Source organism: Crinia signifera, chromosome 2 (genome assembly GCF_055691185.1).
Source record: "Crinia signifera chromosome 2, ASM5569118v1, whole genome shotgun sequence".
In the NCBI taxonomy this organism is placed as follows: domain Eukaryota; kingdom Metazoa; phylum Chordata; class Amphibia; order Anura; family Myobatrachidae; genus Crinia; species Crinia signifera.
In genome coordinates this window covers 359,439,358-359,465,233 of record NC_139218.1, presented here as the reverse complement: position 1 = coordinate 359,465,233, position 25,876 = coordinate 359,439,358, and the positions used below count along the sequence as shown (strand labels likewise).

Genomic DNA, 25,876 nt, shown 5'->3' with positions numbered 1-25,876 from the left:
GTATCACATGGGGATACATTGTAAGCAATATGATACATTCGAAACAATCCAGGGTAGTTGATGAGGTACCACCAAGCGAGGTTCGCATGCTATACCCTGCAGAAGTGTATTGGGGCCTTAGGGTCAGATGTATCAAGCTTCAAAAGTGATAATTTGGAGAGTGATAAACAACCAGCCAATCAGCTGCTACCTGTCATTTTTCAAACCCAGCCTGTGACATAGTAGGTAGGAGCTGATTGGCTAGTTGTTTATTACTCTCTACATTTTATCACTTTTTAAAGCTTGATACATCTGGCCCTTAAAGAGCAGGGTAGTACAATTGTAGAAGAAAACTGAAATAGTTATATGCAATTTTTTCTGATGTTTTGTTATTGGCCTATCCACTTTGGATCGCCCGATAAAATGCAACAGGAATCACAGGTTCAGGGAAACCTGTGTGTTTTCGTGGTCCACAACCCCATTTTTGCTAGAAAACAGGGCTGTTTTGAGGGATTTTGCTTCGCTTGTCGGAGGCAGGCAAAACAATACCCTGATAACTCGTGGCACAGCATTAATTATTAATTAATCTAATTAGATAGCCCATGTTGAGCCTATTACCCACATTCAGCAAACGCAGGTAATAGGATATTGGTGAATTATCTCATGAGTATTATGAGTACCGACACCACTTCAAAGACTATAAGACTCTATTCTCCAGGCCCGTAGACCACCTTGTATTTTCCACAATCTACACCCTTTCATATACGTACCATTTTATGACCTCATATTTATTGATCCCAATTTTTTTATCACTGATATGTCACAAAAATGGGGTAAATATACTAATATGGGAGTTCTATTAAAAATGGGTGTTACCTATAGCAACCAATGAGATTCTATCTATTATCTTCTAAAACAGGGCTGGGCAACACCGGCCCTCCAGATGTTGATGAACTACACATCCCAGCATGCCTTGCGTCAGTTTCAGCATGTCCACATAGCAAAACTATTGCAAAGCATCCTGGGATGTGTAGTTCATTAACATCTGGAGGGCCGGTGTTGCCCAGCCCTGTTCTAGAAGGTGCCAAATAAATAAAAAGTAGAATCTGTTTGGTTGCTATGGGCAATATCCCATCTTCAATAGAGCTCCCATCAGTGACGTAACAATAGCCCTGCAGCCCCCGTGGTAGCGCGTAAGAGCGGGCGCCGGGGGGGGGCTGCAGGGCTTTTATAATGCTGCAGCCACAGACCTGCAGATTTACCTGTATATGCTGCGGTGGTCCCAGCTCTATTCTGATGCTATGGAGACGGACCATCATAAAATGTCCGCCCCCATATAGCAGACAGTTCTCTGAAACTGTCTGCTGTATGGGGGCGGACGTTTTGTGATTGTCCGTTTTTCATAGCATCAGAATAGAGCTGGGACCACCGCAGCATATACAGGTAAATCTGCAGGTCTGTGGCTGCAGCATTATAAAAGCCCTGCAGCCCCCCCCCGGCGCCCGCTCTTACGCGCTACCACGGGGGCTGCAGGGCTATTGTTACGGGGACCACCGCAGCGAATACATGTAAATCTGCGAGGGGTGGGGGGGGGCATGGGCGGCCGGGGGGTGGGGCGGGTGCGCTGCTTTATTATCGGCAGGGGGCGCTTAAATTATCGATACGCCACTGGCTCCCATCTTAGTAAATTTAGCCCTATGAGAGGTGCCATACCGTAAAAATAAATGTAGGGAGCCCTGTTTTATTAATATTTTGGAAACACATGAATTCTGTAAAGAATGAACACCGTGGAATGTTATGTTTCCTTGTGGAGTTAAGAGAACAGAAAAGAGCACAGAGGTAAAATCATTCCTCTGTGCTGCACATTCCTTCAATAAGGTCAATGGACTTATCTGTACAGCCTGGTGTGTGACTGAGGAAAAATTCTTATCCGCTGCACCTAGGCTCACTCAATGGGAATCTGATAATACTGTACTGACAGACATGTATTCACAGGAGAGCTACAATTCATTAATCATTAATTCACGGTGGGTGAATCAATTCCTTTAAAAAAATATTATTATGGACGGCTTAGGACTTTGGGCCTTATTCTAGTTCACTCTTTCTGACAAAATCCTTCTTAGATGGACAAAACCATGTGCACTGCAGGGTGGCAGATGTAACTTGTGCAGAGAGAATTAGATTTGGGTGGGGTTTTACTTCAAAGTGAAATCTATATTGCAGTGTAAAAATAATGCAGCCAGTATTTACCCTGCAAAGAAACAAAATAACTCACCCAAATCTAACTCTCTCTGCACATTTTACATCTGCCCCCCTGCAGTGCACATGGTTTTGTCCATCTAAGAAGGATTTTGTCAGAAAGAGTGAACTAGAATATTTTCTTTATTCTGTTGCAAAAGAGTTCTTTCTTAAATAATGTACATTTTCACTGTACCCACACAAGTATGGCCAAAAACATGGAAGTACCTGGTAATTAGGGCCATCAAGCATTTTGACAGCTCTGATACAGATTTGGCTAATGTGTTAATTAAGCAAATATGATGTACTTGTCATGTACAGCATAGCTATGATCCGGCAGGTAGCTGCTAATGGCTCTGATGATCCTTCTCATGGCTCCGGAGATCCTTCTCTGTTATGTCTACCCACAAACCACTCTCTTCTTATCACACCCAATGCTCACCTGAAAGGCAGCTACCTGCGGGGTTACCTCCACAGCAGTCCTAAACTGCATGCTGGGACCCCCTGTGAATACCAGTGCCCTTTTAAAGTATACACTTACCACTTAATATCTGACTGCTTTTATGTAACAATGTAAATTAGCTTTATACCCCTGGCAGTCCTTTGTGAATTACCATTACTTTTTACTAGCATAGCCTCAAATTCTCTCACTTTTAACACTACATAGTTACATAGTAGTTAAGGCTGAATAAGACGTTCGTGCATCAAGTTCAACCTTTGTTAGAGTGTATGTTTTATTTGCTACATCCCTTTATATAAAGCTGTTAACCAACCAGCCTCCTTCTAGCCACATAACGCCCATTCTCTACTCCCTTCACTGGCTGCCTATAAAATGGCGAATCATCTTAAAGATTAACTTACTGAGATTCAAAGCCCTACATGACCAAGGTACCTGAAGGGGATACGGTCGTATTGTCAACCCAACTTAGGTCGACTGTCATTAGGTCGACACCATTGGGTCAACAGGCAACAAGGTCGACAGGGTTCTAGGTCGACATGGATGAAGGTCGACAGGTGTCTAGATCGACATGGCACAAGGTCGACATGGTTTTAGGTAGACAAATGCGTTAGGTAGACATGGGTTAGGTCGGCAGGTCGCGAGGTCGACATGGTTTTTTTCACAGTTTTTTTTGAGCCAACATGTGCCGACAGGCGGTATTCTGCCAGTGCAGTTTCAGAGGAATTACTTTTTCTTTTTTGTGTGTGTTCTTTATTCTTCTTATTAGTTGTATTGTTATTTAATAATTTTTCCTTGATTATTCTTCTTAATCTTAACAAAAATCCAGTTACGAGTTAACACATGTCGTCATTACTGTCTCAGGTGTATGATATGGCAGGTGTGAATGTGTTCCTGAAACACCCCCACTATCCACGCCAGCCCGAAGCATGGTGAGCGCAGCGAGCCCCGCGAGGGGGACGCAGCCTTTTCATACCCCACTATCCACATTGGCGTGGAGTCGATCTTATAAAGTGTGGCGAGCGTAGCGAGCCACCAAGCCCTAAGCGTGGCGAGGGGACGCGGAATACATGTGAAGTAATCCGCGTCCGCTCGCCACGCTTAGGGCTCGGTGGCTCACTGAGCTCGCCACACTTTATAAAATTAACTCCACGCCGACGTGGATAGTGGGGGTATGAAAAGGTCGGGAGGACGTGTACCGCGTCCGCTCGCCACGCTTCGGGCTGCTGTGGATGGTGGGGGTATCAAATGGAGGCATTTGCCAGTATGTAACATGGAGCACTGGCAAATGCCTCCTTTATTGTGCATGAGACTCACTTGCGTCCGCACCCCCTCTTTGTGCAGGAGACGCACGCGCTCCCGAACACCTAGCAACTGCGGCTAAGACAGATTGAGTGTCTGAGATGCTCCTACGTCTCACACAGATGGAGTGCCTCTCTGCCGGAGCCCGCATATTCCCCTCTCCACAGAAGAGAGGCTATCATGCGGGCGACAACGCTGTGTGAGAGGCGCTCACTAGGCTTGACAGGAGCTTAGGAGTAGGAGCAGCAGGAGTCACTACGCTGACAACGAGCTACGCTGATAATGTCAGCCTATGAGTGCTGCTGCCGGCGCTACGCTGATAATGTAGCTTAGAGAAGTAAGGCAGCCGTTGGGCAACGTCAGCCTATGAGTGCTGCTGCCGGCGCTACGCTGATAATGTAGCTTAGAGAAGTAAGGCAGCCGTTGGGCAACATCAGCCTATGAGCGCTGCTGCCGGCGCTACACTGATAACGTAGCTTAGAGAAGTAAGGCAGCCGTTGGGCGTACAGCCAGTATAGCGTAGATCTGGGGAGCTGCCAAGATTCAAACGTCAGGATCCAAACATAGCGTAGCGCAGAGCTGGCGCCGTGAAACTACACAAGTACCCTATAAGCTCTCATGAGTAGGACCCTCTCTACCCTACTATCATATTTACGGTTTTTATATATGATTTATATTTTTTTGGTAGGATTCTGTTCTGTCATTATTCTGACTTTCTGTTTTTTTCTTTGGCATCTTAAAACTAAACAATGTTGATGTTTACTGTCTATAAAGTTTGGTTTAAAGACCAAACCTGGAACACTGGTTGTACAGTGTGGACAACCGACCAACCAAAATCTTAGCATGTGTGGGCAGATTAAGAGCCGCGTTATAATTGGTTACAACATCTGGAGTGATTCTGTTATCGGCACGTATCTGGGGGGAAGCCAATGCTTTGTTTGTCTGATATTTTCAATGACAATATACAAGGTCACTCTTATTTGTCTTTAGTCTGCATCTCTCCTATCAATGCGGGACAAATCAGGCCATGTCCCTGCCTGGTGACATGGTTGTGTCCACGCCCCCTTGGGAAATTGGTGCTGTCCGGTTGGTTGAATCTCTTTGCATGTTTTATGCTATTTCTGGGGAGTTAGGAATGGTAAAGTTGCAGCTAGCTAATGATTCATTCATGCCATTGAATCCTCTGTATAGTGGCTTTTGCTTTCATTTGTTATAATAGCAACCGCTTCTAAATGTGATTCGATCCAAATTGTCTGTTATTAATTTGAATTACTTGGCAAGAAACATACCAGCACTTTGTGACCCCTTCCCCTCTTCCTTTAATGCTTTTTATTACATTTGCTTTTTCACGCCTAACCCTTTCCATTTTACATTGCCCCATCCTCCTAACACGCACAACAATATCACTCGCCCATTTTGCATTCTGCAAGATCTTCACAATGTAAATTTCTAACGGCAAACACATCATATGTTTTTTATTAATAACTTAATATCGAATCACGAGCTTGTAATTTGGCTTGTCTGTTTTCAATATTAATAGAACCATACAGGAAATTCAGCTCCTCTAATGTGATTGGGAAGAAAATAAAAGATTATTCCTCTATCTGTCTCGGCTTGTTAATGTTTGGGTTAAATATGTATAATTTTCTCTGTATAATTTCAGTAGTGGGTTGAGATGGAGAGAGAGCAGAAGTTACCGGATTCTAGCAAAGTGTGATTTATTGTTGTGCACCACAAAGAGAGTTTACTGTATATACTTATGGGACCATTTATTAATGAGTTATAGCTATTTAAAACTGGCTGCATTTGATAAATAGGTGCTCCGGCCAATCAGCCACCAACTGTCATTTTTAAACAGATGACAAGAGCTGCAGCACCATTTATCACACATTTCCATTTTTAAATTTTAAAATGGGAATGTATGATAAATGGTGATGCTGCTCTTGTCATCTGTTTAAAAATGACAGTTGGTGGCTGATTGGCCGGGGCACCTACAGTATTTATCAAATGCAGCCAATATTAACAGTGCAGTGTGGCAGGGTCAGCGCTGACCCCCCGGCAACCGGCAAAGCAAATGGGCAGGGTTGGGCTCCTTTTAGAGCAGGACAGATATCTGGATGTTAGGATCACATATTACGATGCAATCGTGTCAGTAAGATTCTGCCCGGCTCGCATTGTACAGTATATGCAATCCTTCTTAAATGGCCACCTTAGCAGTTCTGTATACTGGCTCAGCCATCTCTCCGTCAGCACAGTTGATTCTGACTTTGTGGTTGAGTTTACTGTAGGGATGGCCATTGGTGCAGATGCCATCCATGGCGATTCTGCACTCAGCCATTGATATTAGTAAACTATTTGATGGATAACCATTGATAGTTTTAGCTATCGATGGTCATCCATTATATATGACTGAATGTTCTGTGGGCTAATCAGAACAGCTATCGATGGTCATCCATTATATATGACTGAATGGTCTGTGGGCCATTCAGAACATGGGGGTGGGACTTCCGGGCGTCAGGGACGGAGCTATGCTCCATGTCCCGGCACCTTGAGAAAAGGTTCTCCCACATCGATGGCAAAAGTATTTGACATCGGCCATAAACCATCAATGATTTCAACTCATCGATGGCCATCCCTAGTCTACTGGGCATGCACAAATATCTGTGAAAACGATGACTGTGCCCTTTTCCTGATTTCTGCATCATGCTTCCTGGCCAATCCCAATGCGTATGCATATCATAAATATACTGCAACAGTTCAAGTGCCACTGCAAAAAGTACACATATCTGCAAGTAATCGTGGCAATGTGTTTTTTTTTTTATTATACACCTAAAAGCAATATTATCATATTCATACCCTCCAACATGACCCATTGCATTCGGTACACAATGCTCTGTTCCTGGACGTGCCTGGTAATGTAGGATTGTCATCACCTGTGTTGAAACACCCTTCTCGTCAATTACCTAGTTCCACACAGGTGCTGGCAATCCTACATTACCAGGTAAGCTGGTTCTCCGACCCCTTGTCTGTTTACATCCGGCTATCTAGCTACCATCCACCTCTTGTAATCTGTCTGTCTCCCCTTCCTACTAGATTGTAAGCTCCTCCGAGCAGGGCCCTCTTCCCTCCTGTTGTCAAAGCCCACTTCTCTTCACATGTCACTCACAGCTCTCCTATACTCAAACACTCAGTGACCATCTTTGTCTGCATACTCATCTCCATCATTGGCCTCAAGCCTCTAGTTGTATGTTGATCGAGTCCTCACTACTTATATATAAGCTGTAATGTGTATTGATCTGTGGCGCTCTTTATTTGTACTCTATTTTGGTTATTTATTCAATGTTATGCCAAGTTCTGTCTCCCTGTACTGTTCCTTTGTACGGCGCCGCAAAACACTTGTGGCGCCTTATAAATAAAATTATAATAATAATAATAAGTCCGGGAGCAGAGCACTGTGTACCGAATGCAATGGTTAACCAAGGTTGCCTACCTGACCCTCTCCTTCAGGGAGAAAATGCTCTGTTCCTGGACTTCCCTGGTAATGTATGTTTACCATCACCTGTGCGGAGCTGGGTAATTGATAAGAAAGGTGTTTCACCACAGGTGATGGCAATTCTATATTAAACCAGGGAAATCCAGGAACAGAGCATTTTCTCCCTGGAGAGGATCAGGTAGGCAACCCTGGTTTAAGACCTGCGACTATAACGTTACCATGCAACCATGTTGTTACGTCATTATATTAAAAGACTGTGCAGTAACTATATTAATTCTACCTTGAAGTACAACTGAACTGTAGATTTAGCACACTTGGATTTTACAGTATATAATAACAATACATCTCCCACAGTGAAACAATCACATCAGCTACATTCCACCAACACAACGACAGCCAGCCACTGTCAGACAACACGCGCGCAAGCCACGTCACTGGGGCGCCGCCAGGCTCGTGCGCGCTGACGCCGGAAGTCGCTGTTGCTGGCTGGCACGACACGTGTGACGTTTGGTTGGCAACGTCCGCTCTGTTTTTCCGGGTTTGCTGTTTCTCAGCGAGGAAGGCAAGATGAAGGAGGAAGACGAGCAGCTGGAGCGGTAGGAGACCTACCTAATTCATACTGCGCATTATGTATAAAGGAGTTGCACCTGTGTCCATTTTCAGTGACTTTACCTGTATATGGGGAATGTTCCTATGTATACTGTAGGTTAGTCCGGGGGGGGGGGGGGGGGAAGCAATGTTGCTCTTGATACAGAAGCTGCTTATCATGTGTTTTTTTACTCAGTATATGCAGCATGCAAACTTATTGCAGTGTAACCAGCACTGAAGTCCAATGCGTAGATCGTTTTGCACAGAGAAGCTTTTATGTTTTCAGTATTTCCATATGTTAGCATTAATCAAGTTTTATATTAAATTTTAAACCGAATGGGTTTGATTAGAGTCTCTATATTATTGTTACCCCAGCCTGGTGCTACTCTAGGATTTATTTAATTACATTTTGTAGTAGTGCTTCTCATATAGTAGTGTACAGAAGTGCAGGGCAAATGCTATATTGTTGTTACATGCATATATTGATACAACTGCATACCGTTTCTGCAAGACACATGGATGTGTAGCCCAAGGTGGTGGCATTTGGCTGTAATAGTTATTATGTGGTAGAAGCTGGGAATCGAGGACAAATGTATGATCAGTGCATGGTTTCATGCGCACATGCTAAACTGAGATTTTTTTTGCAGGAGGAGATTATTTAAATCTCCTCCTAAATAAATAAGAGTGTGTTATGGGGGGACTATATAAAAACCGGACCCGGACTTCACTCAGGACCGCCGGACAGGACACCAAAAATCTGCAGTCCGGAGCTTGTAGGGTCCGGTCCGGGGGGTGTCTTGTCCGGGGGGATACCTTTGATAGCGATCACCAGGGACATGGGGGAGGGGAGATTACAGCCTCCCCGTGTGGTCCGGACCGTTCGGTTTTTGCTACATGCCCGGACCATACAGGGAGGCTTTATTCTACCCCTCCTCCTCTACCTGGTGAGAGGCAGCCCCCCCGGACAGGACACCCCCCGGACCGGAGGCTACAAGCTCCAAAATGCAGAGTTTGATGTCCGGTCCGGGGGTTTTGTCCTGGTCCGGTTTTCACCCATACCCTGTTATGGGTCACTTCAGTCTTCCAGTCAGTGCTAGTACTACTGCAGGTTTCCCAGCTCTGATTCCAGCGTAGCTGATGAGCCTAAACATACTCCAGCTCTGGAATCACTCCAGACTGCTATTAAATGTACTTTTCTTCTTAAGTTTTGTTTAGTGTCCTTATTTACCATGTATCTGTATGTGTGTGGTGTGCCCAAGTGAAAAGGAGACTTTTGCTGTATCTTATTGTTAATGTGTTTGCCGATAGATGGCGTGGCATTTTTCCCAGTTGTGCATGTGTAGTAAACGGCTTTGCCAATGGTCAGCGGTTCACCTGTGACAAGGGCCCTTATTCTGCTTGGTGCGGCCGGAGCCGCATATGCGGCTCCGACCGTGCAGGCGAATCCCCGCCTTCCATACGGATCGCCACGGCCGTCCGCATGAAAATGGCGGGGGATACGCCTCCACCATCTTGGAGCAGCCCCCTGCATTCGATGGTCGCCGACCATCGAAGGCAGGGCCGCACGCTCCACCAGCTCCCGCAACCATAGACCTCACGGACACTTGTCCGTGTGAAAGCATGTATGGGGGCAGGCAGCTGACATCCGGCGATGTCAGATGCCCGCCCCCAACACATGCGTCACAGCCTCATTACCATGCGTACGCCCCGCGTTTGCATGGGAACGCCCATGAAACGCGGGGCGTATGCATAGGGAAATTAGGCTAAGTAGCCCCTCACGCCCCTATCCACCCCCTTTGCGGCGGTAAAAAAAATTGTGCGGCGATTTCGCCTGCACATGCGCAGAGTGCCCTCTGCACATGCGCAGAGCGAAAACATCGGCGGAACGCCCGCAAGCGGCCGTTACCGCTTAGATCGGAATAAGGGCCCTGGTGAGGTGCAGGACACCATGGAAAATTGGATCCGTCAGCAACCCAGGAGTTTCTACACTAATACCATACACTCCCTTCCTACGTGCTGGTATCAGTGCATCAATAGCAATTATGTGTAGTTGTTACTTTTACACATGAAGTGTAATTAAATATTCTTTAATGCCATGTTCACACTGCGAGTGTGAACAACACAGCTTTTAGACGTTCTTACTTCTAAGGCAAATTCCCGTCTGAAGCAGTTCTACCTGGTAATTTGCCTTTTAACACAGTTTTTTTGCAGTGTGAACCTGTGTCTGCCTGCCATGGTCTCCAACCCGGGTAAAAAGCAGGGTTAGAGTCCCTTGAATCTCAACACGGTTTGAACCGTTCACACTGGGAAAAACCCCATGTTAAATGGCAAATTACCGGGTCGACATGCTAGACCCGGGAATTTGCCTAGCACTGAGAATGGGGTATTAGAATATACTTTACATATAATTTGTAGTCTCCTTTTAACTTCAATTTCTGGATGTGGAGCCATGTTCTATGCCTTTTACAGCTCTGTGGAGGCTCTGGAGCTTAGCTTATGCTGGCCATACATCAGACCAAATTTCCTCCAACCATACAACTAGTTGGTTGGATGGAATAAAAATCAGGTACTAGATGGGAGCAAATGTAATATCCTCCCAAAATCTTGAAACTGACATATACTGTCACTCAGCCAAGGTACTGTTTGATTTAAACAATTTGTCCTGGGTTTGTGAGCAAATTGCTGATTGTCATCCAGTGCCAGATTGTCAGTCCAACCAACAAACCATGTAGTTTGGATGAAAGTTGATCTCTAACTGACCAGCTCTGTTCTGGTTAAGATATATTCATTGTATACACAGGCAGATAGTCCAGCTGACACAATGTTAGTCAGCTGTACGTAAAATATATCGGAAAATGTGTAACAAGTCAAAGGGGTCCATTTACTATAGGATTGCATATACAATGCGGTCTGGTTGGGATCTACCGCCTAGGATCGAATTGCAATATGTGATCCTATCCGTGGGATGTAGGGGGAGCCTCCGAAAGGAGCCATTACAGAAATACAGGGAAGGTGCTAAGCTGGTGTCCCCCTATATTTCTATAACCAGCACCAGGCTCTTTCCCCGGACCTAGTTCCCAAAATATGGGGGACAAAAGGAGTAGGGGTCCCCCATATTTCAGAAACCAGCACCGGGCTCCAAGCCAGCGGTGCCATGCCACAGCCAGGGGACACTTTTTACATAAGGTCCCCCGGGTAAAAGCATGATCACCCTGGCTAGTCAGCCCAGGCAGTGTCCCTAGGGGAATGGGGACCCTCCAATAAAGGGGTCCCTCCCTTCAGAGGAATCCCACCCCGGAATGTGGGTGGCGGGCTGATGCCATTGCAATAAAAATATAAAAGCATTGGTGGACAGTGATAGCAGCCTGGTGAGGATTTTCTCCTGTGTACGAGGGTGCTGCCGCTGCTGGGTAGATGGAGGGAGGCCCAGAAGAGGAGGCGGCTGGACTCGGAGAACTCGCAGCTGCGGCAGGGATGTCTCGCGCGGCCAGCTGCGGAGGTATGACGACCAGCGACAGATTTCATCAGCTGCAGGTGCGTCCTAGGCAGTGCGATGCAATGCTCACAGGAACACGCATTGCATCGCACCTATTGTCATGTACATGCGATTTATCACATGTAAATTGCCCAAATTGCATGTATATCGCCCTTGTGTATGGTGGCCTTAACTTCTAAGCAATCTGGTCAGATGGTTTAGAAAATATGCCAAAATCACTCCGTGTGTAGGCCCCATAACTGTCATATATTTAAAAAAGCCCCATAACTGTCATATATTTGAAAAAGAAATCTAGACGCCCCCCGCAAAAAGACTGCTAATGTGACCATTTTTTCTTTCATACATTGGCGCAATCATACATCTACCCCTGGCAGTTACACCTGACACATGCTAGATGCGGACGATGCGTCTGAAGTTGGTGTGTGCACTGCGTATACACCCTATTTAAAATGGGTCTCAACTCTTGCTGCACACCCTCTTTTGGAAAGGAATTATACTCTGAATAACCACATTTTATGGCTTTCCCTGCCTGTTGTAGAATACAGTAACTATACAGTGCTATGTAACAAGCTTTTATTATGATAATTGCTGGTGCCACTGATCTAATGGGTTATATTCAATTCCCCATGGTGAGCTGTGACGGTGAGCAGTGCCGATAGCTTGCAGGTCAGTATTCAACTGACCCCCCTGCACTCGCCGTTTCCACCTCGCTAGGTTTTTCCAGCAAGGGGGAGATGGCGAGTGCAGCTTTCAAAATGGCTAGGGTCGCCGATATATGCAGCGGGCTCACTGCATTAACAGCTACCCTTGTCCTTCAGAGGAGAGGATGGCAAGGATTCCCCCAGAACATAGAATAGGGTGGGCGGCCGGAGAGGGGGTTAGACTGTGAGGATGGCATCAGAATTAACTTTATTGGCCATGTGTGCTTGTGCACACTAGGAATTTTTTGTGGATTTCAGTGCAGCATCAAGCAGGGGTGAAGTGGGGGAGACGACATTACATACATTACATTAAGAGGGGGGGGGGGGCACATGCCTGCCGAGCTGCACAGTGCCTAGGCAGCCATCGGCGGCGCCACTGGTCGTTACAGCAGCCAGTTAGGTGACAATATTAGTGTTCCCTCTAGAAATGAGGGCGGGCAGGGCGCCGCTGCAAGGGGGGAGGACCGGGCCCGCCGACGTCACAATTGTGGGCGGTCCCGGGCCGCGACGTCACGAAAAGGGGCGGCCCCGGGCCGCGACATCACGAAAAGGGGCGGGCCCGGCCGGCGCCGTCACTAAAGGAGGCGGGCCCGGCACCGCCGAAGTTACCGTGCTGCCGGGGAAGCGCTGGGATTCGCCTTCTAAGGACGCGCTGCGCTTCCCCGTGCACACAGCCAGGGCAGGCACCACGCTGTTTTAGCGGGGCGCTGCTAGCAGGGCAGGGCGCATTTTGCCCTGTAAAAATCAGGCAGGGCGCAGCGCCCCGCTAAAACAGCCTAGCGGGAACACTAAATATGAGCAGGGACAGTACAGTTTATCACACAGGGAACACCTACCCACCGAGCACCACAGCGCCTAGGCAGCCATCAGCAGTGCCACTGGTCGTTGCACCAGCCAGGTGGGTAACAGTATGAGCACAGTATGAGGTAACAGTGTGAGCAAAGACAGCACAGTTGTAGCAGAGACAGTACAGTTATCAAATAGAAGGCACACGATACATATGACTGAGTGCACAGTTCCTAGGCAGCCATTGCGGTGCCATCTTGAATTTTCCTATAGGGAGAGCCATGGGTGGTGGTGATATGGCGGGGGGATCCTACCGGCCTCTGGATGTATTCCCCCTGGCTGATGTGCCTCCTGTCCTAGCCGGGGGGATGGGTCCCTACTCCCATAGGGAAGGGAAGTGGAGGTGATTTGCCTTCCCGGGGTGTCCCCCCGGCCGATGGTGTTGCCGGGGGCATCAGCGCACTACTTTCCCCGGCCAGGTGCCTTCCGGCACCCTCAGCGCTCGCCCTTCTCCTGTGGATGAACTCAGTCCAGCGCCGCTGTTTTGAGAGGCCTCCCTGTATCTGGAGAGGGTCCACTGTCCGGACGCGTTGGCAGGGAGCGCCCCAGGTAGCGCGCGGGGGGGGGGGGGGGGACAGCAGTGTGCCGCTTGAGGTCATCCTGGCAGGGTGCAGGCTGGCCGCGTCACCCGCGATTTGACGGTCGCGTCAGATCCGGTAGGAAAGGCTGCGGCTGCACCACAGGATGTAGGCCTCAATTCACCGGTGGTCACAGGCAGCTCGGCGGGTCTCGGGGGAGGGGTGAGTGGTGCGGGTGTGATGATCTCACACCCGCCCAGTGAGGTGAACTACAGCGGGTCAGCGGGGAGCTCAGACACAGCGCACGCACAGCCTTCTCCTAGCTCCAGCCGCTTTGTCCTCGGCTTCTGCGCACGCTTCCTCCACTGCCTAACCGCCTCCTCTGACTGTCTTTATTCCCCCTCCGCTGCACGCTTCTACTGAGGCCGGTCGCATGCACACGGAGCTCTGTCTCCCCATCCACGGAGCTCCACCATCCCCGGCCTCTTACGGCTTGTTTTCAGTGATCCTCACCCCCTTAATACCGCCCTTTAAGAGAGTAATACAATGCAGCGAAAACAATGAATAAATGTCACTTGATATGAAACATAAAGAAAAGATTGGATGGTCTTTACAATTATTTCATAATAAAGATAATAGCAAACCTATAATAAAAAACAATATATTAAAATTGTTGCACTGTCCCGGAGAGTCTGTTCCTATGAATACCCCCTATACACTGAAGTGAGTAAAGTGCAAAAGGTAGTTACCATCCTGGGATGTATGGAGTTCTGTCCCTCTCTAGAGGGCCAGTCCTACTATATCCTTTTCTTTTAAGAGTCTGTTTATTGCTGCAATGCTAAATGGTCAGTGTGGCAAGAAGAGCAGTCACTTTGCATTTGGCTTGTTCAACATTTATGGACAATGACCATTGAGATGAGCTAGATCCTTTTTTTTTTTAAGGATTTTAAACTTAAGATACTATTGATCCATTATGTAATGCCCATTTATGTAATAACATGCACAATTTTCACGAAATTACCAAATTTAGAAGTCATTTAATTTGTTTATTCTCTTGAAAAATAACATAGCATTCTAGTAATGCTGATACCTAAACACTGGTGGAATATTGTGGCCCAATAAGCTACATTTGGTGTTGCCGGGTGAATAACGTAATAACGCCTTCCCGACTGAGCTCTTCAGTTGTATTTGGTGACCCGTTACTTGTCATGCCCAAACGCACCACTGCATAGAGCAGTTACACCAGTCTAAAGTACTTGTTAGCGCACCCAAAATACAGACTTTTCCCCAATTTCTGCTCACCACCTCATGGGCAGAAATTAGGGCAATCGTGATATTTGCACCCAGAAGCAGTAACAGTTGAATATTGAAATGGACGCTGCTAAAATGATTGAATCGCCCCTCATACGTAAAATAAGTAGTGATTGTGGAAGGAGATCTTCTTCTACAGACCATCCCAATGACAGACACTGCTCCCAGCTTTAGTAAAAAGATCGGAATAATATATTCTTAAATAAAGTATTTCAAATTCTGGTATAACATGGAACATTATATTAACACCCATAATATGTCCTTAGAATCATGGTTATGAAAGTCAAATTGTGTCCATTTCAAATGCCTTTCTATAGCACTAAACAGGAAGCTTGGTGTCTACAGCAAAATACGGATGGTCATTGTTGCCTTTGCCATCGATGTCAAAATTGCAACTGTATTACTATTCAATGGATGACCATCAATGATTTTACATATTGATGGTCATCCATTGTCTTTGATTGATTGGCCTTTGGACCAATCAAAATATGGGGACGGAGCTTCGCGGGTATCAGGGGGTGGAGTTATGGCCTCTTGGGGGGGGGGGAGCAAAAAGGAAACTTCGTTTAAGCTTGACATTGGTGGTGGGAAACCATCTGGTTCTAGCAAACCGATGGCAAAAATTTTTGACAACAGCCACAAACCATTGATGATTTCTGAAGCTGTGACATGTAAGGCATACTTGAGGACTGGATTTGAAAACTCCTGCCAGGACCTCCAAAAATAGTCTTTGTAGATCACTAGTTTGAGGTCCATTAAAGGTTTGGTTAAATGTACTGTTGCCAAATATTACTGCACAAACAATACTTTGCCTTTGGCTACATACTATGTATAGGTTCCTAACCTCTCTTCTACCAAAACGCTGGATCGCACCTGGGTTTTTGGATCCAGGTGCGACACGGCATTTGACCCCTTTTGCACTACGGCAGGTGATGTTGGCGGAGGTGGATTCTGAGCCGGCGCTTGGAGATTACATTGATTACATTGTCCAACCAACATGCTGGGGGCAAGCCCAGCACCCGGGAAAGCTGCTGTGCTCCGTCCATGAGATGAATGGATGCCGCACACAGGCATCCATTCATCTCCACCCCGGATCTGCTGCTGCCCTTTTCTTTCTGGAACCTCCTAGACCATATAAAGCTGGCTATATACTAGAACGATCTCGGGCCCGAACGAACAATTTAGACAAGTTGTGCATTCGGCTTGTGTGCACATCGTTGAGGTGTATCGGTAAGATGCGTGGTCTATCCTCGATTCATACATGCTACACGTATGATCCATCAGAGTTGCTTGTGGTCGCAAGCAGATTGTATGTGCTGTTTGCTCTTACAACCTGCATATGATCAGATCGTTCTGATGTATGGCCACCGCTAGAGTGTAGGTAACTATGGTCCAACCAATTAAACATTTGCTATCATTGTCTTAATTGCTCCTGATAGATGAGAAGAAGTTATTGGTTGTCTGGGCTAGCGTAAGTTTGCACCTAAATGCAATGTTGGTATAGAACAGTCAATATCAGACAGCTCGAGTTTGTTCCCTCTAGAAATTGTTCCGGGCAGGGTGCCGGGAGACGGGCCGGGGCAGCCGACGGCACACTTGTGGGCGGTCCCGGACCGCCGACGTCACTAAAGTGGGCGAGCCCGCCCGGCGGCGGCACTAAAGTGGGCAGGCCCGGCCGCGCTGAAGATCCTGTCACCACAGGAGGAAGGTGCCTTGATGCCGGGCATCGCCGTCTAAGGCGGCGCTGGGCTTCCCCGTGCAAGGAGTCGGGCAGGCACCAGGCTGTTTTAGCGGTGCTTGAGGGGCAGGGTGCATTTTGCCCTTTAAAAAAACGGGCAGGGCGCAGCGCCCCGCTAAAACAGCCTAGTGGGAACACTAAAAGTTATGGGAACATTTACTTATCTGTGGATGTTATTAAACAAGTCAAATTTTTCAGATCTAATGATGCTCTAACCTTGAGGATCATGGGATAAGCGATCGTTCTGTTTAGTCTTCCTTATCTCTTGCATTCTGTATGTCCCTCACTATGATGAGCTATAACTTTCAGCCTGGACAGCTAGGGAACACAATCTTCTTTACAGCGCTGGGATTTGATTGAACATCAGCGTGAGCTGATAAAGTTGACAGAATGATAGCAGCCACCTCCTCTCTTCACCCTTCAGGAACTTCACAGTAACTTCCTACAGATTGTTTTCACAGCTTGTGTTCATCAGAAATTGAAGTTTTACCTCTTCTGTTTCTCTCTGTAATAAGAACTTGAGGGATTTTTGTTTTTTTCTCTTTATCATATAGGAAAGCAGTAGAAGAACTTCTCAAAGAAGCCAAACGAGGAAAAGACCGCGCTGAGACTATGGGACCAATGGGCTGGTATGTATTTCATCTTCATTATACATCCTATTGTCCATTTTTTTTTATTTTTTTTTTATTTATGGGCCATTCCAGGAGAATGTTCTTTTCATGTAACGTTTGTTACCAGTTTTCATGACCAGCATTGCATCAAAATTAAAGCATATCACCACACCACACAAACAACGTTTTCTTTGCACAAAATAATCAAAACGCGTGCTCCAAAAAATGTTTTGTTCACATGATCTGATCTAGTAGAACAATGTAACGTTTGTTACCATGGAATGACCCTTATGTTTAATTTTTTCCTTAATTTTTTAACTGAAAAAAAACCCCTAAAAAACAATGATACATTGGGAAAGCATAAAGGAGGGGAAATCACAAATACAAAACATATGTCTTTGCATGGAAGAATCTACTTATTTATTAAACATCTTCTAGAAGATAACATAGAAGCTGATTGGTTACCCATAGCAACATCCAATCTGAAATAGAACTCCCATCTTAGTAAATTTACCCCTATGTTAACATCCGATGGGCACCTTTACCCCCCTGTTGTCTTAACATGCAGTCAAATCTGCCTATATCACATGCTCAGCAGGGGGCCGGGTGATGTCACTCAACGATTTTGTTAACTGTATCCTTCAGTGTTAAAGAGCTAGTCCAGCGCTGTTTACGCCCCCCAGCCCTCTTTCCCCGCAACGAACGGCCGTGCGCAGACCCCCAACCATCGGATTCAGCCCTGTCCGATCCTTAAAGAATCGCCCCCTGTGCTGGGTTGTTCAATGTCTTATGTTGTGAGAGGCAAGTGGTGGTATGATGTGATGAGACGATGTCCAGCAGTATGTTTTTCTACACATCTCAGTGCATTTGAAGGAGACAATGGGGCAGATGTATTAAGCTTGGTGAAGTGATAAAGTGGGAGGTTATAAAGCAGCAGCCAATTCTCTCCCAAATGTCTTTTTTTTTTTCAAGCCCAGACTTTAACTTGACAGTTAGGAGCTGATTGGCTGGTGGGTTATTACCTTCCACTTTATCACTTAAACAGATGTGGTATCTTCTCAGTGGACCTCTTTTCTTTTAAGCTTGAGCAAGTCAGGGGATCAGGCACATGTGGACACCCAAGGGATGAGCTGCCCTATCCGTTTCCCAGGAACTACTGACATCACTGAGGAACTGCCCGACTAATATTCCACGGGTGGTGTTGCTCCTTAGTGAATTAACTGAGTCTCCGCGGATGGTTCAACAAATAACATAACCAGACCTCTCATTGTGTAATTCTGTTTAACTCATGCAAGTATATGCTATAGCAGTGATGGCTAACCTTGACACTCCAGATGTTGTTGAACTACACATGATTTGCGATTTTTCCATGCTAAAACTGATGTAGGGCATGCTGGGATGTGTAGTACAACAACAGATTGAGTGTCAAGGTTAGCCATCAATGTGCTATAGTATGGCCTTGGTACAGATTATTTTACCACATAGTACCAATACTAGTCTAAGCATATGTCCTAAAGGTACACCAAGGAATCTTTGCCGTAGTAGTTGGCCACAAAGTGTCCGCAGCGCCGTACATAGCAAACAAATTACAAGGCAACGTACAGGGTGTGTTGATAAAATGCAGCATAAATAGTGGTATAGCTGGTAGAACTAAAATCAGCATCAGTTCTGAAGTAGGTGTCGAAATTGTCAAGGAGACTGAAGATGAAGGGAAGAACAGGGCAGGAGCACTGGATAGGTAAAGAGGTAGGGTGAGTACGTGAGGAAGGAGGGTCCTACTCATAAGAGTTAACAGACTAAAATGAGGTGGGTGGATGAACGAAAAACAATACGATAAGTAGGAACGGATGGGAACGTAGGCAGGATAGGAGGATCAAAAGAGGTTAGGAGGAGGGATAGGCTAGTCGAAAAAAGTGTTTTTTGAGGGAGCGCTTGAAGGAGGTAAGGGAATCAGAAAGCCTGATGGGTGGCGGGAGGTTGTTCCAGTGCAGGGGGGCAGCGCGAGAGAAGTCTTGGACACGGGAGTGGGAGGAGGTGATTAGGTGAGAGGTCAGTCGGCGGTCAGCGATGGAGCGAAGAGGACGGGAGGGAGTGTGGATAGAGATCAGTGAAGAGAGGTAGGGAGCTGTGGAGGAGGAGAGAGCCTTGTAGGTGGTGGTGAGGAGTTTAAAGAGAACTCGGAAAGGAATGGGGAGCCAGTGAAGAGATAGACAGAGGGGGGAGGCGGAGGTAGAGCGGCGGGAGAGGAAGATGAGCCTAGCAGCAGCGTTAAGAATGGATTGGAGAGGTGGGAAGCGGGTGAGAGGTAGCCCAGAGAGAAGGATGTTGCAGTAGTCAAGGCGGGAGATGACGAGAGTGAATGAGAATTTTGGTTACGTCAGTGGAGAGGAATGGTCTGATGTGTGAGATGTTGCGTAGGTGAAAGCAGCAAGACTGTGAGAGAGCACGAATGTGGGGGGTGAAAGAGAGGGAGGAGTCTATGATGACACCGAGGCAGCGTGTTTGGTCGGTGGAGGTGATCTCGGTTTCACCAATGCTGATAGTGGGAGAAGAGGGGATGTTCGGGGGATGGAAGATTAGAAGTTCAGTTTTAGCCATGTTTAGTTTCAGGAAGCGTTGGGTCATCCAGGCTGAGATGGCCGTGAGGCATTCGGAGACCTTGGACAGGAGTGATGGGGATAGGTCGGGGGAGGAGAGATAGATTAGGAGCTGATGGGGGTGCCCAGAGAGGTGGTGTAGAGGGAGAAGAGGAGAGGGCCAAGGACTGACCCTTGGGGAACACCGACTGGCTGCGGGGTAGTAGGAGAGGAGGAGCTCGGAGTGGAGACGGGGAAGGAGCGATCTGAGAGGTATGAGGTGAACCAGGAGAAGACCGTGCCAGTGATGCCAAAGGAGCGGAGGGTGTTGAGCAGGAGAGGTGGTCAACAGTGTCAAAGGCAGCCGACAGATCAAGCTGGATGAGGATAGAGAAGAGGCCTTTGGATTTAGCCGATAGTAGATCGTTAGTGACTGAACATGACAGCCTGCTGAACCTCTCCGTTTGTTTGCGAATCACCTTCCACCCAGGAGCTTCTTCATTGGTTGAAAGAGATGGCAATCCCTTGCTATCCTCCTGAATCAAACCTCCAGTGTGGCACACATTGTCACCTGTGGTGTGTGTACCTTGCTGGCTGTATCACTGCTCATCTTGAACATTAGTCCTGACATTATCACCATGCACCTTGAGAAATTGGAAATACATTTTAGCTGCTGATGTAGCACACTACTCACCATAATGTGTGACCATGTTTCTGGCAGCCCTACCCAGCCCTGATGTTGGGACAGTATAACTGATATAAGGCGAGTTTAATGGCTGTGAAGGGAAACTGGTCTGGTGCAAAATTATAATGAAATAGGGAACATAACACACGAGAGGTCTTGTTACCTTACTTATTGAACCATCCTCCTACATTCTTGTGACCTTTTGTCCAGCCCGCAGCATTGCTGCCTCCGCTGTGTACAATAAGCGGTACTTATGTATTATCTGGGCTCCTATGTTAAATGCACCCCATTTTTTCATACCCCTACTATCCAACTACGCATGGAGTTGATTTTATATAGTGTGGCGTGCGCACGCGGTCTCATAAGAAAACGGGAGCCCAGATATTACATAAGTACCCAATAAGCCATATTAAATTAACTGAGAGGAACGGAGCATAGACTGATCCTAATGAAGCATCCTAATGTAAATCTGTCACTTTAGCTGAAGCTTGTGTGAACTGGTGCTCACAGCAGCCATAACTCGCACATCGGTGGGTTATACAGACAAATGAGGAAAGCCATAGTCTTCAGTGCCAGCTGTGTCCTCACATCTTACAGTACAGTTACACCTGTCCGAACAGGTGCCACACTCACTGCTCACACTTCTTCCTTCCCTTTGACAATCTTCTATTATTCAATGCTTCTCTTGATGTACTGGAGGAGCAACTTGTGAAGAACCCATCAGTCTGGGACATCGCTATTTTGATGAGTAATTCAGGCCTATGGCATTAATGCAGCAATTGTTCGGTGCTGCACTTATCGGTCAGCGTGACGAGGGTATTACTTTAAGTCTGTGCGTGATTGATAGGAGGTGTCTAGTTACATTTTAGACCAACCTATGCCCAGGCTGTTCCCTTTTGTGCATCTGCGCATCAGTACAGTGGGGAACGCATGAGAAGTTCACTTGTGCTTACTGCTGACTCACTATCTTAGCATGCAGACAAGTTCTTGTGCTGGAGACTTGGAGGAGGCCGCAGAGCCAAATCTGCTGCGTCAGGAGGTTTGTGTAGCCAAGGAGGCATTTGTTGGGATAGGACAGCCAGCTCCCCTCCTGCACACCATGCGTAGCTTAGTGATTCACATGACACTGCTGCAGCTCTCGGTGCAGGGACCTGTGCTGGCTCATTGCCGTTCAATAAATAAAAGGTTGTCACCTGGGGGCTGAAGCAAAGTGACCATCTACTTTATATAGGAAAGGAATGAACTATCTGAATATAATATAAATGCAAAATAAAACCTCTCTATCGGTTATGTGTCTCTTTTATATCTATATTTTTACCTTATTTTTGTTTGTTTTTTGCTGTCCTAAACATATTCTAGTGCGATCATGGTATTTGCCTGCCAGCTGTTTCTGCTGGAATTGTGATCCAATGCTGACACCGATATCCCGACTGTTCAACTGCCCGGCCGTCGCAATCCAGACCAACAGGGGCTATTCTCCCTTATGTGGGTCCACGACCCCCATATAGTGAGAATAGAACCTGTGGCGAGCCACCGAGCCGGCAAGGGCTTCATTGTCGGTGTACTGACCGTCATGATCCTGGCCGTCTCAAAATCATACTGAGCCCGATCCGGACATTCGCTGCCTTTACCTAGAGAGACCCACAGCATAGGCCGGTCTGTAGTAATCTTGCTGCAGGTAACTATTGGTATTTTTATGGTGAGGTTCCGGTGGATCGCCTACCTATCTGATTGTATCCGGACGGCTGATGATGTCTAGGTTGACCATCAAAGGGTCAACATTAGTTTTTCATGATAATATTTTTTTTTACTTTTTCTTACTTTATCTATGTGAACTCCGATTGGGAATGGTAAAGTGGCCTGAAGCATGGCGTGCGAATGGTGCCGACATTGCCCCCCCCCCCCCCCACTAAAACTATGTCAACCTCTTGTTAATGTTGACCTTGTGTATGCCAAACTAATGACATTGGGGTCAATTGAAGATGGGAATAGATGGTAGTTTTATTGAAGATGGATGTTGCCCATAGCAACTAATCAGATTGTACTTATTTATTTAGCACCTTCTAGAAGATATTAGATAGAATCTGGTTGCTAAGGGCAATATCCCATCTTCAATAGAACTCCCGTCTTATTAAAATGTAAATGTCCGTGAGCTATACCATACTCCTATGTGAGACATGCGCCACCCTCCATTTGTCTGACAGTACTAAGCCGCGTGTCCAAATCCTGAGGCTGACCTGGCATTTGCGGTGTGAAAGGGGTATTACACTGCCCAGCAACCCGGGTCCGATTCGGGTGAAACCCTGCTTTCAACCTGGGTCGGAGTTCTGGGTTGTTGGACCCTGGTTCTTTCAAATGGCCCTTTCACACAACACCGAGACCCAGATCGACCTGGCAACAACTCTAGTCGGACCCGGGTTATTTGTGCGAGGTGACGGGTATAACATGAATGAAAAAGGCAAACATCCCTTTATGTGTAAGTAGGGGCTGATTTTAGACTATTATATTTTAGTATTTAGTAAAATATAAGAAAAAGAGAACCTGTATTTTCTGTTTGCTTCCCGGAACATGCTGCACTTCAGTTATTAGAATAGCGCCAACCAATGGTTTTTAATTGAAATGAAAGATATTCAAAATAATAACCAGGGAGTGGACGACTACTGCCATGAAATAGAATGAAATAGGTTTAAAATAGAACCTTTAAATGGATAACAATCAGGGCTGGCCAAACCGGTCCTCGAGATCTACCAACGGTCCACGTTTTCCAGGTTACCTAGCTGGTGCGCAGCTGTGGTCATTACTAACTGTCACATTTTCAAACCTGCTGCATTCATTCCTACTATAGATCCACAGGTTGCCTGGAAAACATGCACCGTTGGTAGATCTTGAGGACTGGTTTGGCCACCCCTGCTCTACAGTATATCTGGCAATTAACAAAGTTCTGATGGCGAGGGCAGACATTTTTAGCGCACACTGAAGGATCCTCTGGCAGCTATTCCATTGAAGGGCAATGCATGAAATCTTTGCTGATAACCGAGGCCAATAGACTGCACTCCTGTTTTTTCATAATATTTTTTGACTATTAGTTGCTCCTTTTTGTATAAGGTAGTTTCTGAATTTCGATTCTCATTTGTGGAATAATTAATATGCATGCCTTTGCTGGTCTTTCATTCCAGTTTATTTTCTTTAAATCTTAAGTAATTTTCAACCTGTCCAATACATCTTTATAACACAATAGGGCTCATTATCGCAAATAGGGGCAGGTGTACTAATTAAGCTTTGAAGAGTGGTGAAGCCTGAGGGCCAAATGTATCAAGCTTCAAAAAGTGATAAAGTGCATAAACAATCATTTTTCAAACACCACCTGTAACATGACTGCTAGGAGCTGATTGGCTTGTACTTTATCACTCTCCAAAGCATAGAAAATCTGCTCCTAGTTTACCTACCCTTTAGCTGACCACATCTGACCTTAGGTAAAAATGCTGTTTACCGTAGCCCTTACATTGTTACAGCACCACTTCTAAATAGTCTAGAGGGAACGGAGCCCTTGCACCCAATATATAAGGACCAGTATCAAGTATGATCAAATTCTAGAGCAGACAGACCTGCCGCTAGCCAAATTTTTGTGGTTTCTCCTTTTCATGTGTAAAAAAAAAAAAAACATTTCTGCAATAAATAAAATAATTCAAGTTTGTTTGAGGCTTGAGTTAACCCACTGCAGAATGTGTCAATGAGCATTATTCTCAAAGCAGACACTAGGTGGCGCACTCGGCAAGCTCAACACTCTAATCTGCAACTCTGGAACCGAACTCTCTCTAACATTCTGTCGCATGACTTTCTCTTACAGGATGAAGTGTCCAGTCGCCAGCACTAACAAGCGGTTTCTGATCAATACCATTAAAAACACCCTGCCACCTGAGCGGGAGAAAAGCAGCAGGAGAACGCACGACGAAAAAGATACCAAGGATCACAGTAGCGAAAGGACTCATTCAAGAAAGCGCGGTTCACATCCCTATAAGCGGAGTGACGACTCTAGTAGGGAGGAAAAGAAATCGCCATCTTCAAGCAAGAGCACAAGACAGACACGTTCCAGCAGCCGTCGCAAGGAAAGATAGCCAAGGAGACTACAAGCAATATGGCTCTTACTGTTAACTATTTATTTGCAATACACAGGGTATTAAGGATCAGACATGTCTGACTGTTAAGCCTGAGGATGACTGCTACATGTTTTTAAACCATTTCACTGCTATCATTGATTGTACACAGCAATGGTTTATGAAAAGGCCGTTTGGTCAGTAGGGCGTAACTAGCTATACGGGGGCCCCATAGCAAACATTTGTATGGGCCCCTTTTAGCTCTGGGCTCCATAGCAGCTGCACTCTCCATACCTATGGTAGTTAAGCCCGGTCAGTAGTACTAGGCTTAGTGGGTCCCGTACAAACTCGGTGGTACATGCATGACCTTGGCAAAATTGCTTTTTCTGGTGGCATTCTGTGTGTGCCCTCCGATGAGCCCAGGGAGATATTCCTGCTATTACAAAAACACCTGGCATATGAGGCGTGCAGTGTATCTAGTACAGTTCAGTTAGGGTGATCGTGAAGACCATATAGAGTGGTAGCCGCTGTTTCTATATCTTTTATTTGCAATGTGATATCAGTGAAATGGTTTAAATTCTCTCCGAGAGCAAATATTACTGCTCCCCCTTTTTACCTGCCCGAGTTTTAGTTTTAAAGAGCTCCTTCCCATGATTATTTTCCTGTATGTGCTTTGCTACTCGCATACAGTCATTAAACCTTTTGTGGAAAGTCACTGGTGTTTCCCAGTCTTTGTTTTGTAGCACAATGATGAGCAGATTAGATAAACATAACAAACCTGTGTCAGTTTGCTTTTTATTAAACCCTGTTGATATGGTAGATTGCTCAGCGGTGGGGCAGGCATGTAAGATTGCCCTGCGAGATTTCTAAAGGTAAGGATGTGTATAAATGTAGTCACATCTATTAACATTTGTTAGACGCTATAAATATATAATATATATATATATGTCTAGTGCCTTCTTGTGTGTCTCCGAAACACTGCCATCTGTTGGCGGCGAGTGAAACGACATTTTTCTGTCTCACATGTACAAACACAGATGCAATCACAAGGTAGCAAACTAGCTTTTGAAGCATTTGCTTTAAATGGGCTTACTAGTTTACAATATGATCAATAAAGTTCTCTTGTCACCTTTTACATGTTACAAGGGCAGATTTTTATAACCTACAGATGTAGCGCCGCTCATTCAGTGCTGGGGCTCACCAGTCCGGCCCCCACTGGTGAGCCGGCGCTACATCTGACTGG

The 25,876-nt window shown here is 46.1% G+C and overlaps 1 protein-coding gene across 1 annotated transcript; it reads left to right on the top strand.

Annotated features, from left to right (window-relative positions):
* The first annotated feature begins 7,866 nt into the window (after positions 1–7,866).
* POLR1D (RNA polymerase I and III subunit D) lies at positions 7,867–25,348 on the top strand. The gene is made up of 3 exons (XM_083169863.1): positions 7,867–8,065; positions 17,222–17,296; positions 24,387–25,348. The coding sequence occupies exons 1-3, from the start codon at positions 8,037–8,039 to the stop codon at positions 24,652–24,654; spliced, it is 372 nt and encodes a 123-aa protein (XP_083025989.1). The 5' UTR covers positions 7,867–8,036; the 3' UTR covers positions 24,655–25,348.
* The last annotated feature ends 528 nt before the right edge of the window (positions 25,349–25,876 follow it).